This window comes from Oryza glaberrima, chromosome 6 (assembly GCF_000147395.1).
Source record: "Oryza glaberrima chromosome 6, OglaRS2, whole genome shotgun sequence".
In the NCBI taxonomy this organism is placed as follows: Eukaryota; Viridiplantae; Streptophyta; class Magnoliopsida; order Poales; family Poaceae; genus Oryza; species Oryza glaberrima.
Window position 1 is genome coordinate 11,904,474 of NC_068331.1, and position 15,796 is coordinate 11,920,269.

General features: G+C 43.8%; 1 protein-coding gene across 1 annotated transcript; it reads right to left on the bottom strand.

The window, feature by feature from the left end:
* Positions 1 to 13,507: 13,507 nt before the first annotated feature.
* On the bottom strand, positions 13,508 to 14,866 carry LOC127775593 (putative glycine-rich cell wall structural protein 1). Its single transcript, XM_052301854.1, has one exon. The coding sequence runs from the start codon at positions 14,534 to 14,536 to the stop codon at positions 13,850 to 13,852; it is 687 nt and encodes a 228-aa protein (XP_052157814.1). The 5' UTR covers positions 14,537 to 14,866; the 3' UTR covers positions 13,508 to 13,849.
* Between the last annotated feature and the right edge of the window lie 930 nt (positions 14,867 to 15,796).

A 15,796-nucleotide genomic window follows, 5' to 3' on the forward strand; every position in this document is an offset into this window, starting at 1 on the left:
GCCCCGACTTCGTCCATCTCCATCCGTGTACTCTTGCCAGGACTAGACTGAGCACCGAGTTAAGCCTTACCCATTAGACATGTGGTTAGTACGGTAGTGCTTTGCAACAGAGGCCCGAAGACCGGTCCTTATAGTGGCCGAGGTGCTACTAGCAGAACCATGCACCTCGAGCCCAGCCTAAAACCATTTTGGGGGTTTTGAATAGAGGGGGAGGTGTGTGTCCAATTCCAACATAAGCCAAGCATTCCATACTGTCCAAATGATATGAGAATTACCAAAGTCTAAAGTTATAAAACCACCTAGTGTTGCCTAATTAATCAGTGAAGCATCTACCTAAATTCATACTAGTGGAAACGTTAATACAATACCCACTAGTTGGGGTTTTGTTTATCCTAGGGTGAACAAGGTAATAATAACAATAGCAATAATAATAAGGTCATAACAAAGGTAAATAGGCATGGCTAAATAAGACAGTGATAACGCGGGAATTTAAGTAAAGCGGTAATAAAATAATTTAAATCAAAATAATTTTATAAACTGGGATTCAATATGCTCAAGGGTGATGCGACTTGCCTTGCTTAGAGAGAACGGCATTCCGAACCTTCGGCGACGACCGCGAACCACGCTTTAGAAACCTCCAGAACGACAGAAGCTACGCGAAGCACACAAGCAAAGCTACAAGCCTATAAAGAAGCAATAACAATACATAAAAAAGAAAGCACAGGGTTCTTTAGGTTATAACAAACATTAGGAGACTTGAAAGGGTCGATTCGGGGTTCGTATGATCAAGACATGGTCATCCGAAGTTTAATGCTGTCACGTGGAGATTTACGGATTATTGTAATTAGGTTTTGCAACTATAAAAGATGTGTGAGCGCTAGCCTGGAAAAGACAGGAAGGCTGCGCTTGTTGACATGCGGACCCCACATGTCAACCTAAGGGACCACGGTACACCGAGTACACAGAGACGGTCCACGGGTCGACGGAAGCGGACCCCGTGTGTCAACCGAGGCGAGTGGCCAACAAACGGACTCCACTAGACACCACGCGGACTGCACACGTGGACACCACGCGGCTACCGAGCGGGCACACAAACACGGTCACCACATGCACCCTCGAACGACTACCGACACTGGTACACGGGTACCGGGGTCGACAACCGCACAACGGGCATGGGGCGACACCGAAAGGACGAGGACGGGGGCAGCGAGAGGACGGACCCTTACCACCATGCGACGAGGCGTGGGAACGACGACGGCGAACGGGCGGCGGAGACGGCTCGGGGACGACGGAGACGAACGGCGAGGGAACGACTTCGGTGGCGATCCTTGGACGAAGGCGAGACGCGGCCGGCACAGGGCTTGACGGCGCGGAGCCAAGGACGAAGACGATGACGGGGCTGCAGCGGCTCACTTGACGGACGCGGACGACATACGCGATCGGCCTGGTGGAGGGACGAACGCCACGATGACCGGGAACGACGAGAGGACGACGATGGGAACCGGCGAGGAGGCGACGACAAACACCGGCGGGGTTCGGGTGGAGAGGAGGCGAGGCCGAGGGCGACCTTGCCGCTACGATGCTGGAGAAGACGGCGACGTCGGCCGGCACACGGGCACGGCGGCAGGGGCTGCCGGAGTGGGTGCCGGCGATGTCATGTCCCAAAACGACCTTAAAATATACCGGCGCTAGGGTTTTTCGGGAGAGAGAGAGGAGTCGGGCGGCTGGAGGAAGGAGACGACGACCGGCGCGTGGGCCCCACCCGGGCGCGTGGTCAGCGCGCGTGCAACGCGCGTGCGCACACGGGAGGGGAGCGGCTCGGGCAGGGGGCGCGGCTTGGGCCGGGCGGCTGGCCCAGGAGGAGAGGAGGGAGAGGCGGCCCGGGGGAGAGAGGGAGGAGGAGGGAGCTGGGCCGAGGGGAAGGAGGGAGGGGCGGCCCAAGAGAGAGAGAGGGAAGGAAAAAGAGAGGGAGGAGAGAGGGACTTCGGCCGCGAGCCGAGGGAGAGAGGAAAACTTTGGGCCAGACTTGGCCCAAAGGGAAAAGGAGGATTAATTTTTAGTTTTTCTTTTTAATAAACTTTGATAATTGTTTTTGTTGCTTAGTAATTATTCCCGGTGTTCTGAAAATTCAAGTTAAATTTGAGGGCTCCTTTTAGACCAAGGAGAATTTAACAAAAATTCTCCGGGCCACATTCGAATTTTTCTTGTACGTATTTTAGTGTTTGCCAATTTCTTTTTGAATTTTAATTAATTCTATTATTCCTTTTAGAGAATGATTTTTATTTCGGGATGAATTTATCAGGACGTGACATATACCAATACCATTTTCCTATTATTGAGGGGTGTTTTGGTCATATATTCTCACTCCTAAAGTTCGTTTTGGGATGCGAGAAGTTCATTTATTTTGAGACAGAGATCAATCTTATTTTGGATAAACTTTGGGCTCTATAAATAAGTTATTTTGAGATGGAGGGAGTGCATTTGGTGTTTTTCGATTACATAAGAGGAAGTTTCATGGGAAAACATGCTACTCTACTTCACATATGTACTTTATAAAATTGGAGACATTTACCAACCTCACTAAATAGTATAAAAAGCACATGAGGTATTTGTGGGCACCAACATTTGAATTCTAGAGGGTATGTGTTTGGTATTTTCTGAGCATAAGACCATCACTTGTGCTAATCAGTTTTAGAGGCTACCGCTCTCACGCTATGTAGGCAACGCCTACAAAATGACATGTGCAATGGAATATGAAGGAAAAGAACTTTATAAAATAGTTGAATAATAACACTAGAATCTTTATTTTTAAAACAAGTGTAATATTAAAAAGAAAAGGAATACATTGAGATGCAAAGGTTTGTTTGAATTTTCTATACTAACTTTGGATGTGCATAGGTACATGGATGGGTGAAGTCATATGACCATAACTCCACTGTTACACCAAAGATGCTTCCTCACAAAGTTTGTATTTGTCAGGGTTATGGATACCACATACCCAATAGTAATCGACTAAGCTCGGTAGGGCCCACCACATACCATGTCTTATACGGAAACAAACCTCGTATATAGAAGGAGTTCCGGATAAGGAAGGCCAAACATAGTTCTACGTGGAAACGATAAGGACTAATCGGGTTGTATCCATATTGGTCTCCCTAGTTTTTTTGGACAAGGGGGCACCTATGGGTATAAATACAAGAGGGGACGCACCCACCATAGACGCCACAAAGCCACGAGCCAACACACGTCGCCAAACATCGACATCCGAGATAAGCCTAGACATACCCCATCTGGTGCCTACGGAAGCCGGCAAGAGGGATCTAGCGCCATCTCTGATCTCGACGAGTTCGTATTTGAGGAGGAAGACTACCCTGTCGTTGACTACAAGTTGGTTATCTAGCCGCCAAGTCGACGACAGTTAGATAGGTTATCCCAAATATTGTATTTATGTGATCCAGATGAATAAAGAGCAACACCGGCTTCGGCCAACAGGATATAGGGCTATTACCTGTCAGATAAGGGGCCCGAACCTGTATAAAAATCTCTGTCTCCATCTCTTTTACCTCAATCTCGCATATACCCTGGTACCAATGATCCCCATACCATCCAAAAACAGTAGTCGCGATCTCAAACGTCGACAGTGGCGCGTCAGGTAGGGGTTGTTTGGTGCTTCAAGGTTTCAATTGAGATGGGTTCAAGAGATGGATTCTCCAACAAAAAGCTACTCGTTGACTTCGGCTGTGGGGAGATCTAACCCGACCGAAGTATGTCTTCCGATTAGATCGGAATCATCATCATCTATTCGATCCGCCGAGATCGACCAAGCTTCAAGACGTCGCTGCCACGGGTTTCAAGGTTATCACTCGTGATGCTTCATCATGGATCGACTAAACCTGCCACGGCGAAGGCTATTGACGCCAAACTTCTCGTCGTGTTAAAGCCAACCGATTCCGAATATTAGGAGGCTAATCCTGAAACAGATGTATGCTTCGATTAAACTCCTTCTCGCACTCGCGAGCGGCTAAACAGATGGAACACCACGACACATCACCTCTATTGCCTTGCCACGATCGGCTTGGACTGCACTACGTGGCTACAACATCAGCATGCACTGGGACCCCCACATATCAATGCAGTAAGAGAATTAATGCTCTTTTAACTGTTCACGTACATGGATGGCATACATGTGTGTGCTAATCCCAGTGTATTTAGTATACATAATTTAGCATCGCTAAACAGAGGGAATTAGCAAGATTAATTTTTTAAAATTAATCTACTAATCTCGTAGATATATCCGGCATATATCTACACAGGTACGCAATGTTTTATACAATTTACCGTACTCGTTTTTTAGATAAATATAATATTGTTAGATCCATAATTTATTATATTTACCTAGAGCATGTTTTCTATACAATATTTATTGTGCAAGTGTTTCCGGTGTTAGGCCTACTACGGTCTAATACCGAGGGCTCGCTCTATTTTTTTATGTATAAATCATGCTTGTTTATGGTTTACATAATGCCTGATATTTAATTTGCTCGTTATATCCTAATAATACTAGAATATTTGCGTAGTCTTTTGAGTATATACTTGATATTCTCTGCTATATATCTTGTCTTCTAGAAAATATTTTTCAGGAACAATTGAGCACTCGAGTAGGATGTGGTCGAGTACACCGCATTATCGAGAACGTTCTCGAAAAATGCTGAGTTGTCGCACCCAACCTACCAACGAAGACTGACGACTTATCTCATGTATAGCGCTGGCTACGGCTAGACTATTTGAGAAAATGTTGTTAACAGATAATTCCACCCGACATGATTGCAAATAGATATCCGGATATGCTATATGTTGGATATGTGAGTCATGCTGGCCACATGAGATGCACATGTAATCACCAACTCTAGCGCCCCTCCAGGTGATCGAGATACGCCTACACCTGGTCCTCGACCAGTAGATAGTCGCGATCTCTCACCACCTAAAAATTCATCTTCGGGTGATCGAGATACGTCTACACCTGGTTCTCGACCAGTAGATTGTAGCAATCTCTCACCACCTAAAAATTCGTCTTTGGGTGATCGAGATACGTCTACACCTGGTTCTTGGCCAGTAGATCGTAGCGATCTCTTACCACATAAAAATTCATCTTCAGGTGATTGAGATATGCCTACTCCTGGTCCTCGACCAGTCGGTTACAACAATCTTTCGACATCTAATGCGACGATCAACATTGTCGTGATAGCAACAACCAAGACCGACTAGTCGCCGTTGTCACCAGGACGACAACGTCCAGGACTAATGACGTCAAGAAACAACAGACATGGTTAACTACATCACAACATCAGACGACGACGATGAAACTCAAGATCCCCAGACTTCTAGAGGGCCCGGGGATGAGGTAGTAGGTATAGGAGCCGGACCTCCGACTACGATAATTCCTCATTGTCTTCGTCTTCATCAGGAGGCTGTTCTCACAGGTCACGAGAATGTCATCCATATATTACTGTGGATTCCCTACAAATGGTCGAGGTACGACTACGACTGGTCTTCGATCGGCAACATAGCGATCCTCGCACCACAACTTCCACTGGTCGAGGTACGACTACGACTGGTTTTCAGCCAGCAACGTAGCGATCCTCGCACCACGACTTCTAATGGTCGAGGTACGACTACGACTTGTTATCTACCAGCAACGTAGCGATCCTCATACCACGACTTCTAATGGTCGAGGTACGACTACGACTGGTTCCCAACCAGCAGCGTAGCGGTTCTCGTACCTCAATTTCTAGTGGTCGAGTTATGACTACAACAGGTCTTCTGCCAGCGATGTAGCGATTCTCCCACAACCTATGCGATTTGTTGGGCACAACTATACACCTGGTCTTTGCCCAGTGTGGTGGTCGTCTCATCATCTACGTCAATTTCTGTAAGTGCTTGTATGTGCAATATTTGTCCAGAGATCCCTTACCACGATAACACCTACTCTTGAAATCGAACCTATTGACCCTTTACACCGTTCCGACAAGCCTCCGAGAGACCTACGGGAATTTCGGCTGGGGACGCCCAGAGCGGATAAGGTCTTGTCAGACTCTGAGAGCCGAACGACCATGTAAGACCTAGTCATGTAAGAGTGCTCAAAAGGTGTATTAACTAAGCCGTGTAATCGGAAATTGATTTTTCCAACTTCACGGCTGGGGGCTAGGTAAATCGCATTTTCAGCTAGGCAAGTTATGGGTTGTTGAGCCTTCTCCTCTGAGAACAGGCTTCTCCGAGGAGAAGGCTGGGGGCTAGGACGAGTACCGAACTCCGTTTGCTGAGGGCAACTCTAGCGAGCGTACTCTTTTATTGTCACACGCAGATTCAATTTATTTTCAGTTTTTCCATACATATTATGCAATGTTACCCTTGAGTGTTCGCTCGGGGGCTATTTCTATTTAATATTCAATTTTGAGTATTGATTTCAGGAAAATTCAATTCAACACTGTCGAGGACTCCATGTCTCCACGGTCTTACACCGGGATCGACTAAGCGAGTACGACAAATGTTGACAATAGAAGGCTTTGTCGCAGACTTTACACCTTCTCAATTTCTCGAGAACAGTTGATGAAGCTCGACAAGGAATACGGAATGAAGAGACGGTGTACCCGCCGAGATGGAATTTCTTGACTTCAATCCAAATTCTCGATTACAGCAAGATGGGAGACTTAGTCGCATGCTCCGTGCATTCTCAGTCGACATCGGTATTAACCTAGACAAACCCAATATAGTGCCTGCGGAGGCCAATAAGGGGAATCTAGCGCTATCTCTGATCTCACCGAGAACGGTCAAGTGAACACGACAATAGTTGTTCCAAAGTCTTCGATCAAGCACCTCAACTCGTTCATTTGCATTGAAGTCGGGGGCTACTATCAGAGTTATGGATACCACATACCCAATAGTAATCGACTAAGCTCGGCAGAGCCCACCACATACCATGTCTTATACGGAAACAAACCTCGTATATAGAAGAAGTTCCGGATAAGGAAGGATATATAGTTCTACATGGAAACGATAAGGATTAATCAGGTTGTATCCATATTGGTCTCCCTAGTTTTACTTGGACAAGGGGGCACCTCTGGGTATAAATACAAGCCCTCCTAGGAGGAGAGAGGACGCACCCACCATAGACGCCATAAAGCCACGAGCCAACACACGTCGCCAAACATCAACATCCGAGATTAGCCTAGACATACCCCATCCGGTGCCTACGGAAGCCGGCAAGAGGGATCTAACGTCATCTCTGATCTCGACGAGTTCGTATTTGAGGAGGAAGAATACCCTGTTGTTGACTATGAGTTGGTTATCTAGCCGCCAAGTCGACGACAGTTAGATAGGTTATCCCAAATATTGTATTTGTGTGATCCAGATGAATAAAGAGCAACACCGGCTTCGACCAACATGATGTAGGGCTATTACCTATCAGATAAGGGGCCCGAACCTGTATAAAAATCCCTGTCTCCATCTCTTTTACCTCAATCTCGCATATACCCTGGTACCAACAATCCCCATACCATCCAAATACCATAGTCGCGATCTCAAACGTCGACAGTATTAATTCCTTGTAAAGGAACTCTCGGTCACAATATATATAGGACTACACATACGAAATAAATGTGTTCTTATGACGAATATGTAAAGTGCAACATTCAATACATGCTCAAAACATCTCAAATGGTTTACTGAAACCAAAATTAGAAAAAAAAACAAGTTCGTGCAAACACACAGTAACATAATCTATGTTTTGTGGGTTGCCACTACCCTAAGAACCATCTAACCATTGGAGACAAATAGTCCCTGATTCCCTAACTTTTAATGGTTTGTAGTCACTAGTTATTGACACCATTTTAATGATCATGCATCACAAGTCAATTAATTACACAACATGCGCACATCCCATGAGTGCGACCTAAGATAGGCTTAAAAAATTGGAGACTAACGGTAAATCGCTAACCCCATTAAATTATATTGAAGGGACGCACAATATTCATGGGCACTATGATTAGAATCCTAGTGGTACAATACTGTGGACTCCACCAACACATCCTCATAGTTCTCTCAACATTGGTGTCTCTACATAGTTTAAAATGTCTTAGGAAAATGCCTTTACATATCAAGCACATTCTAAGGGCATGTTTGGTAGAGCTCCAACTTCTAAATTTAGTTTCAGGAGTTGGGTCTGGAGTAGAGTTGTGAAGCAGCCTAAACCCAGCTCCATCTCTCTAGTTCATTTTGTGAGAGCGCTCCACCCAGCTCTGTTCCCATATTAGGTGAAGCTGAAACTGTTTGGTTGGGCTCCAGCTCCAGGAAAGGTGGAGCTGGAGCTGGATCTGTGGGCCCTAAAATGCCAAAAGAATGCCTCTACATGATAAAATTAAATAAATGTGTTGAAAATGTCTCTAAAGTGTCTTGAGAGTAGAAGTTTTCTAGACGATTTGTAAAGTGCCTCTATGCTATAAAACTCCGAATTTTGGAAGCAATTTACAAAACACTTCTACAAAAGTGCCTCTACATGAGGTCTTTGCTGTATTTGCGTTCATGACTCCACCGCCACATCTTCGGTGTTCTCCCATCATTGGATGCTTTCTGAGCAATCGACGATGACCAGTTGGCTCTTACGGGGATGAAAGAAATAACAATTATGGCAAAAGAATTTATAAAAGTTGAAATAGAATACTAATATATTTTTTAAAAACAAGAATGTTGTCTCGAAATAGACTAAATTTTGATGCGAAGGTTTCTTGCTTTTAGATTATGAATGTTAATTATTTTTTATTTTTAGTGTCAAATATGCTTCCTCACAAAATTGTGTTGTTTAGATTCCATGAAGAAAGTCTAAGTTGCAATGATATACAAATGCAGCCAACATAAACGGACTACTAATGATGTTGCAACTTTTGTTTTCAATTGTTCACATATGAACCAAAATGTTGTTATGAAGAAATTGTTAATGCAACATTTGCTATATGTTTACTACAACTCAAATGGTTTATAGAAACATACACAAGAAATAAAAGTTGGTGCAACATGTGAGTAACCTAATGTAACAATTATGACCCCAAAACTATAATAGACCCAACTTAATTTGTTGGACCACATCTACACTGCAATACTCCTGTGCTTTGGTCCTCGCTTTATGCTAAAAATATGAAACAGTGTTACAAGTCATCGAACCTTCATCCTTTTAAACCAGTCAAACTCCTTGCAAACTAGCAATGTGGTACTAAACTTGTTACACTACTAGATGATACCCCACGCGTTGCCGCATGAGTTTTGTGTGATATTAGTAGAAATAACATGTAAAATAACTATATTTTGTATAGTTTTATTGAAAAAATATAAAGGAATGAAGGGACAACCTTTTGCCTTCCCATTGTTTAATATGTTTGCGATGGTTTTCCTATATCGAATCTAACGGTTGGTAAAGCAAAAAAGACTCACCCGGTGACTGATGGGTTGTTGTGTTTCATCCAACGGCTAAGAAGCGATGACCCTTTCTTTTCAAGAATCAGTAATGATGACCTTAACTATCCCAGTTTGCCCTCTTAATACCCCTTATCAATCGAACGGTTGGTATTAGCTGATATGAACTAATCTAACTGCTCTAATCAGCTAATGATGCGAAAGCTTGTGGAAGCAGCTAATGGTCTTAACTTTATAAAAAGAAGAGATTTAGTTAATGGGAATTGCATGTGAACAGATAAGGTAAAACGATTCCAATTGATGTATGGATTTTAAGACATGATTTATGCAGAGCTATGAGATGGTGGGTGTATTAACCGAGGACAATCACTTATTGTATGATGACATGGCTGATTGTGGAGGGAGATAGAAAATCTTAAATATCCTTAGTGGGAGACAATTGGTCGAACAACCTCTGCTATCATACATTACGTAGTACTACTGTTTAGCCATCATGCGTTACTGCTTAGCCCGTCGGCTCGGTGAGATATAAAGGATACATGGCAATCTGTGCCATCAAAAATCAATCCTACGGTGAGAAAAAAAATTGATGACGTGGCTTCTTCTAATCACAGCTAATGGTCTTAACTTTCTAGAAAGAAAGGATTTCTATCTGCATTATTTTGCTAGATTGGGCCCAAGCCAACAAGCAGCCCACTTACCTAGCTCTCTTCATCTTTCTCCTTTTCTCTTTTCTCTCGATTATACTAGAACGTCACTAACATCCACACACAAAGATTCCACATCCCATCGAACCAATATATACCTAGGCTTTCCTACTATCTAGAAATATCTCCTATTGGTATCGCCTATATATATACGTACGACCACTTCATTGGGCATAACCGTAAGCATTGTATGGCCGCTTACACGACACATACACACATATAATCGTAGGAGTCATCTCTGATAGAAATTTGAAATGAAAGTTGGGGGTAGAATTGATAGAAATTTGAATGGCAGGTGATGGATGAGACAAGTAGTACTTGAGATTGACAAGTATTTTGGAATAAATTTAAAATTGTATAAAGACAAATATTTTGAGACGACGGAGGTAGTGGTATAGATTCTTTGGCTATAATGCGCCAAAGGCAAGTAGCCCACTTAGCTAGCTCTCTTCTTCTTTCTCTTTTTTTTTCTCCTCAATTTTTTTTGAGGGTGTCACACCTAATATAATGTCCTATCAATTGCCACTATAAAAAAAAAGGCCAACTTCATCAAATGTTACAAAGGCAGAGGAATGGTGGACTTATGTGCTTTATGGAAATTTTTCTTGTGACCTGCTGGCTGTTGTGGAAACAGAGAAATGATATAATATTTCAGAATGTGCAGCCCTCTCTTTCTCGATGGAGGGCCAATCTCAAGGAGGAACTAAGTCTATATTTTACCTAGATTAGTTTCTAGACCTCATCTTCAAGAATGGATTGACAATCTGTAATCTATCTTGTACAGTTTTTGTTTAATTAAATGAAAATCACCGTGGGGGCTTCCCCCATTGTTTCCAGGTAAAAAAAAAAGGCCAACATATGTAACGGTTCATAATAACCACACGTATCCATTCAAGATTAATAGTCTCCTTTTTCAATAATAGATGGCGAATGGTCTTTAATTAATTTGTAATGGTTTGTAATTACACATTATTAGTGATTGGTGCCATTCCCATGATCAAGCATCAAAATTGGGGCAAGTTTTTTCATTGGTGTGGGATCAAATTTGAGATCTCCAACCTAGTGCGATCATATACCTCACTCCTCTTCCTCCTAGATTTGCGAAAGAGCGAGAGCAAAGAAGGTTTTAAAGAGAGGAAGAGAAGGAGAACAAATCATTGCCCTCTACCTCCCCGCCGATCGAGGACCTCATCTACCCTCCATGTCCCCACCAACAACTGCTTTTATCTTCCACTCATCGTAGAAGGAGGTGGCGTAGGTGACCTCCATCTTAGACAGATCCAGTGGCCCTAGACCATGGATGGGGGAGGCGGATAGGGAGCCATCTCTGGTGGCTGGGGAGGGGGAAGAGGATTCACGGGGGGTGAGTTGGGAAGGGACGCGGCTAGGAAGAGGATGTGGGAAGGGACCAATTGATTCCGGTGGCCAAGTCGTCAATGTACACGTATTGAACCGATGAATCTCAGCCGTTGGTTTAGGTCCAAGGATGGTTATCGATTACTGCCGGTTCATGATGGTAGTGATGCTAGGTTCACTTCTGGAATTCGATTTTTTGGCATAAACCCCTTATCATTATTGGTTCATTTGGCCCGGCAGAGATAGGGCTTTTTAGTAGTGAATTCTTAATAAAGTGCCCCCTAAAGATAACATTTTCTCAAAAGAATGTCCTCTCCAAAACAAATTAGCAGTGTACTCATTGGTATTCTTCCCTCAGCTTTAAAACATATGGCAAGGTTTTCTTCCCTTGATAAAGAAAAAGGCAGGGGTACTTTCCTATAAGAAATAAAAAGTTTAAAAAGGAAGTCTGAAAACTTGCTTCAGGTCTTCATCATTTTTTCGAGGATACCAAGTGAACACACACCATAGGAATTTATACATAGATGGCATGTGCGATGCATATAGGCGAAGGGAAATGGTGTTGGCCAACCATCTGCAAACCATGCTATAGTCAGTACAGATCGCAGTACCGATCGACAAAGATACAATCGCAATGTGTTATATATACTCCCTCCGTCCCTAAATATTTGATGCCGTTAACTCTTTTTAAACATGTTTGATCATTCGTCTTGTTCAAAAAAAATTAAGTAATTATTAATTCTTTTCCTATCATTTGATTCATTGTTAAATATAATTTTATGTATACATATAGCTTTACATATTTCACAAAAGTTTTTGAATAAAATGAACGGTCAAACATGTTTAAAAAAATCAATGACGTCAAATATTTAGGGACGGACGGAGTATATCATAATTCTTTTACGGTTGTTTTTCTCGGGAGCCCTAGCTATCCTTTGCTTCAGCCCAAATCATCAAATAACACCACAAAATGGAAGTGCTTTAATTTGCACGTAGAGAAGTCATTCCTGATATATTTTTTTTTCGTGAGAATAACAGTGGCATGCAATTTTCAGAACAGGTCATTAATTACAGTAGGATGCATATGGTGGCGAAGAGGATATATATATCTGACCGAGCAATGACTGTGAGCGATGATTTATCAATATGGGGTTTCTCTCAGTGGACAAGTAAAGTGGTCAGCCAGCCTTTTGTAACGAGTGAGCTGCACCCCCTTTCTACTTGCATACAGAAAAAAGGCTGAAGGAATCTCTGTTCCAGACGGCGCGGTTCAGTCATGGCACGCATTATGACGAAGTAGAAGAACCAATGGCATACAAAAAATATGCAATTTTTTTTTGTTGCAATCCCGAATCATCACAGCGAAATAATGTCCATTCACCAAGCGATGCAAATTCCTCCAAAATCGGTCTTGGGCCATGTTTAATTCACACCAAACTTCCCCCCAACTCCCAACTTTCCATCACATCACATCTAAAACTTTTCTACACACATAAACTCCCAACTTTTTTTTCAAACTACCAACTTTCCCCAAACTTCTCCCCAATTTTAGGAACTAAACACAGCCTCGCGGCTCGCTGGAAACAGGAACAGAACTAGCCAGTTTCTCTAAATCCAAACATCATGCATGTGAGCTACTCCAAATTGAACGCTGATTGGTAAATAAATGCAATATACTCCATCCATCCTAAAATATAAAAGATTTTAGGTGAATATGACATATCCTAGTACTATAAATATAGACAGGAAGCCAGTCCAGATTCCTAATATTAAGATGCCCCCCATCTATCCGAAATTTCTTATATTTTAGGATGGAGGGAGTATCTAGTTATGATATATACATGTACTCCTCCTTTTGTTTCATATTATAAGCTTGATAAAATTTATAGAAAATTTTATCAATATTTATAACACTATTAGTTTTAATAAAACTAACATTTAATATATTTATTTTATTTTGAAAACATTGCTACTTTTTCACTACGAAAAAAAGTAAGACTTTATAATATGAAGTACATACACTGGACTCAACCATGCACAAAAAGCTCTCATGCACATGCATCACACACACATTAGCTATAGCACATGCACAAAAAGTCTTCCTCATGATCAGTCCTCACGCAGCTATAGCTATAGCGACGCAGCACGCGCGCCCTTATCCTCACCAATAAATTAAACAGCCAATCGAGCGAGCTACACACACAAACACACTGACACAGAATGAGCAAGCAAATGCAAGCAGCCGGTGGCACGTATTGACGTATATATATATTCCCGGCCGCGGCCGGCAAATGACGCCGGCGGGCGGCGCCGGCCGGCCGCTGCTAGAAGCGGCAGTGCGCCTTGCAGTTGGCGTCGCAGTCGTAGAAGCAGGGGCCCTCGCACTGCATCGGGCACACCAGCAGCGCCCCTCGGCACCGCCCCGTCGCCGCCGTGCACCGCGCGTACTCCCCCACCCGGTACAGGCTCGAGCTGTAGCTTGGCCGCCGCCCGTGCCTCCTCCCCGCGCCACCACCGCCGTCGCCCTCCCTCTCCCGCTCCGTCCTTATGCCCTTGCGACCCTCGCCGCCGCCGCCGCCTTCTTTGCCACCTTTGTGGCGCCGTCTACCATTGCCGCATCCCCACCAGCACCTTCTTCCGCCGCCGCCGCCGCCGCCACCACCTCCACCACCGCCACCGCCACCACCTCCCCCTCCTCCTCCTCCGCCGCCGCCACTGCTTCCACCGCCGCCGCCGTCAGTGCCCCAGCCCCACCCCCATCCATAGCTCCAAGAACTCCCACCACTGCTTCCCCCTCCTCCACCACCGCCACCGCCACCATCCTTCCGGCCGGCCACGCTGGTCGCATTGTACGACGTGCCATTGCCGCCGCCGCCACCACCAACCGGCCGCTCCAAGCTCTGCACCTGAACCCGGCCGTCACCACCATCGGCACCAAACACCGGCACCACCACCATCACCGCCATGAAAGCCAACACGACCACCACTGCCGCCGCCGGCGCGCCGCCCATCGTCGGCACGCCTACAAGAAGACAAGCTAGGATGGATGGAGGTTGGGGAGAAGCTTGGCTGCGCCGTTTATATATACGGCTAGGGGTTAGGGGAGATCAAGTGGAGCTCACGTGATGATGGAGACAGTTAAGCATGCATGTCTCGATATGAAGTGAGAGAGATCTAGGGAGGGGGATCAAGCTAAGCTAGATGGGAGTTGACAGGGACAGGAGATGACTTGAAGTGCACTTCTTACCGAGCAGCAAGCGATCGAGGCACCACCAACACATGGGGGTATTATACCCGGTGTGTGGGTGTGGCTCACCAGGGGGCGGCAACCATATGCATTGGCGTGCTCTAACCATGCAACATTTGCACATGTCACCTGTGACCGCCTTTGTCATGCACATGTACATGATCTCTCTCGACAAACATAAGCAGAAGAGACTACTACTGTGATATACTCCCTTCGTTTCATCTTATAATAAGTCGCTTTGATATTTTTTAGTTTTTGGGTTTGATCAAGTTTATAAAAAAAATTATAACATATACAACACCAAATTAGTTAAATAAATGTAACATTAAATGTATTTTTCTAAAATGATTATTTTGTACTGAAAATATTGCTTTATTTTCTATAAATTTTATTAAATCTTACTCCCTCCATTTTATATTACAAGTTGTTTGACTTTTTTTTAGCCAAACTTCTTTAACTTCGACAAAGTTTATATAAAAATATACCAACATTTTTAATACAAAACAAACATATTATCAAAATATATTCAATGTTAAATTTAAGAAACTAATTTAGTGTTATATATGATGCTATTTTTTCTATAAATTTGGTCAAACATAAAGAAATTTGTGTCGACGAGTGATACTCGCAGACCAGATGATTAGGATATCGTGGTACGTTGGAACGAGGATCTACGTAATACGACATCAAGCAAACAGAAGACAAAGATTATACTGGTTCAAGCCCCTTATTAGGTAATAGCCCTAGTCTAGTTTATATGGGATTGATGATAGAGAAACACAGAATACAATCGAAGTAGACAAATTCAATGATACCGACAAGATCGTAGTCGATGTATTCGACGAGATCTCCCGGCAACTTGGCTCCACGTACTCTGGCTTCGTAATCTATGGTGGGTGTGTTGGCGATGAGATTCGATGCCTTGCACCCCTCCCCGGGGGTCCCTTCTATAACGTGGATCATCTTGATCTCCAAGTAAGACTTGGAGACATCAGATCCCGTACAATATAACAAAAACTCTATC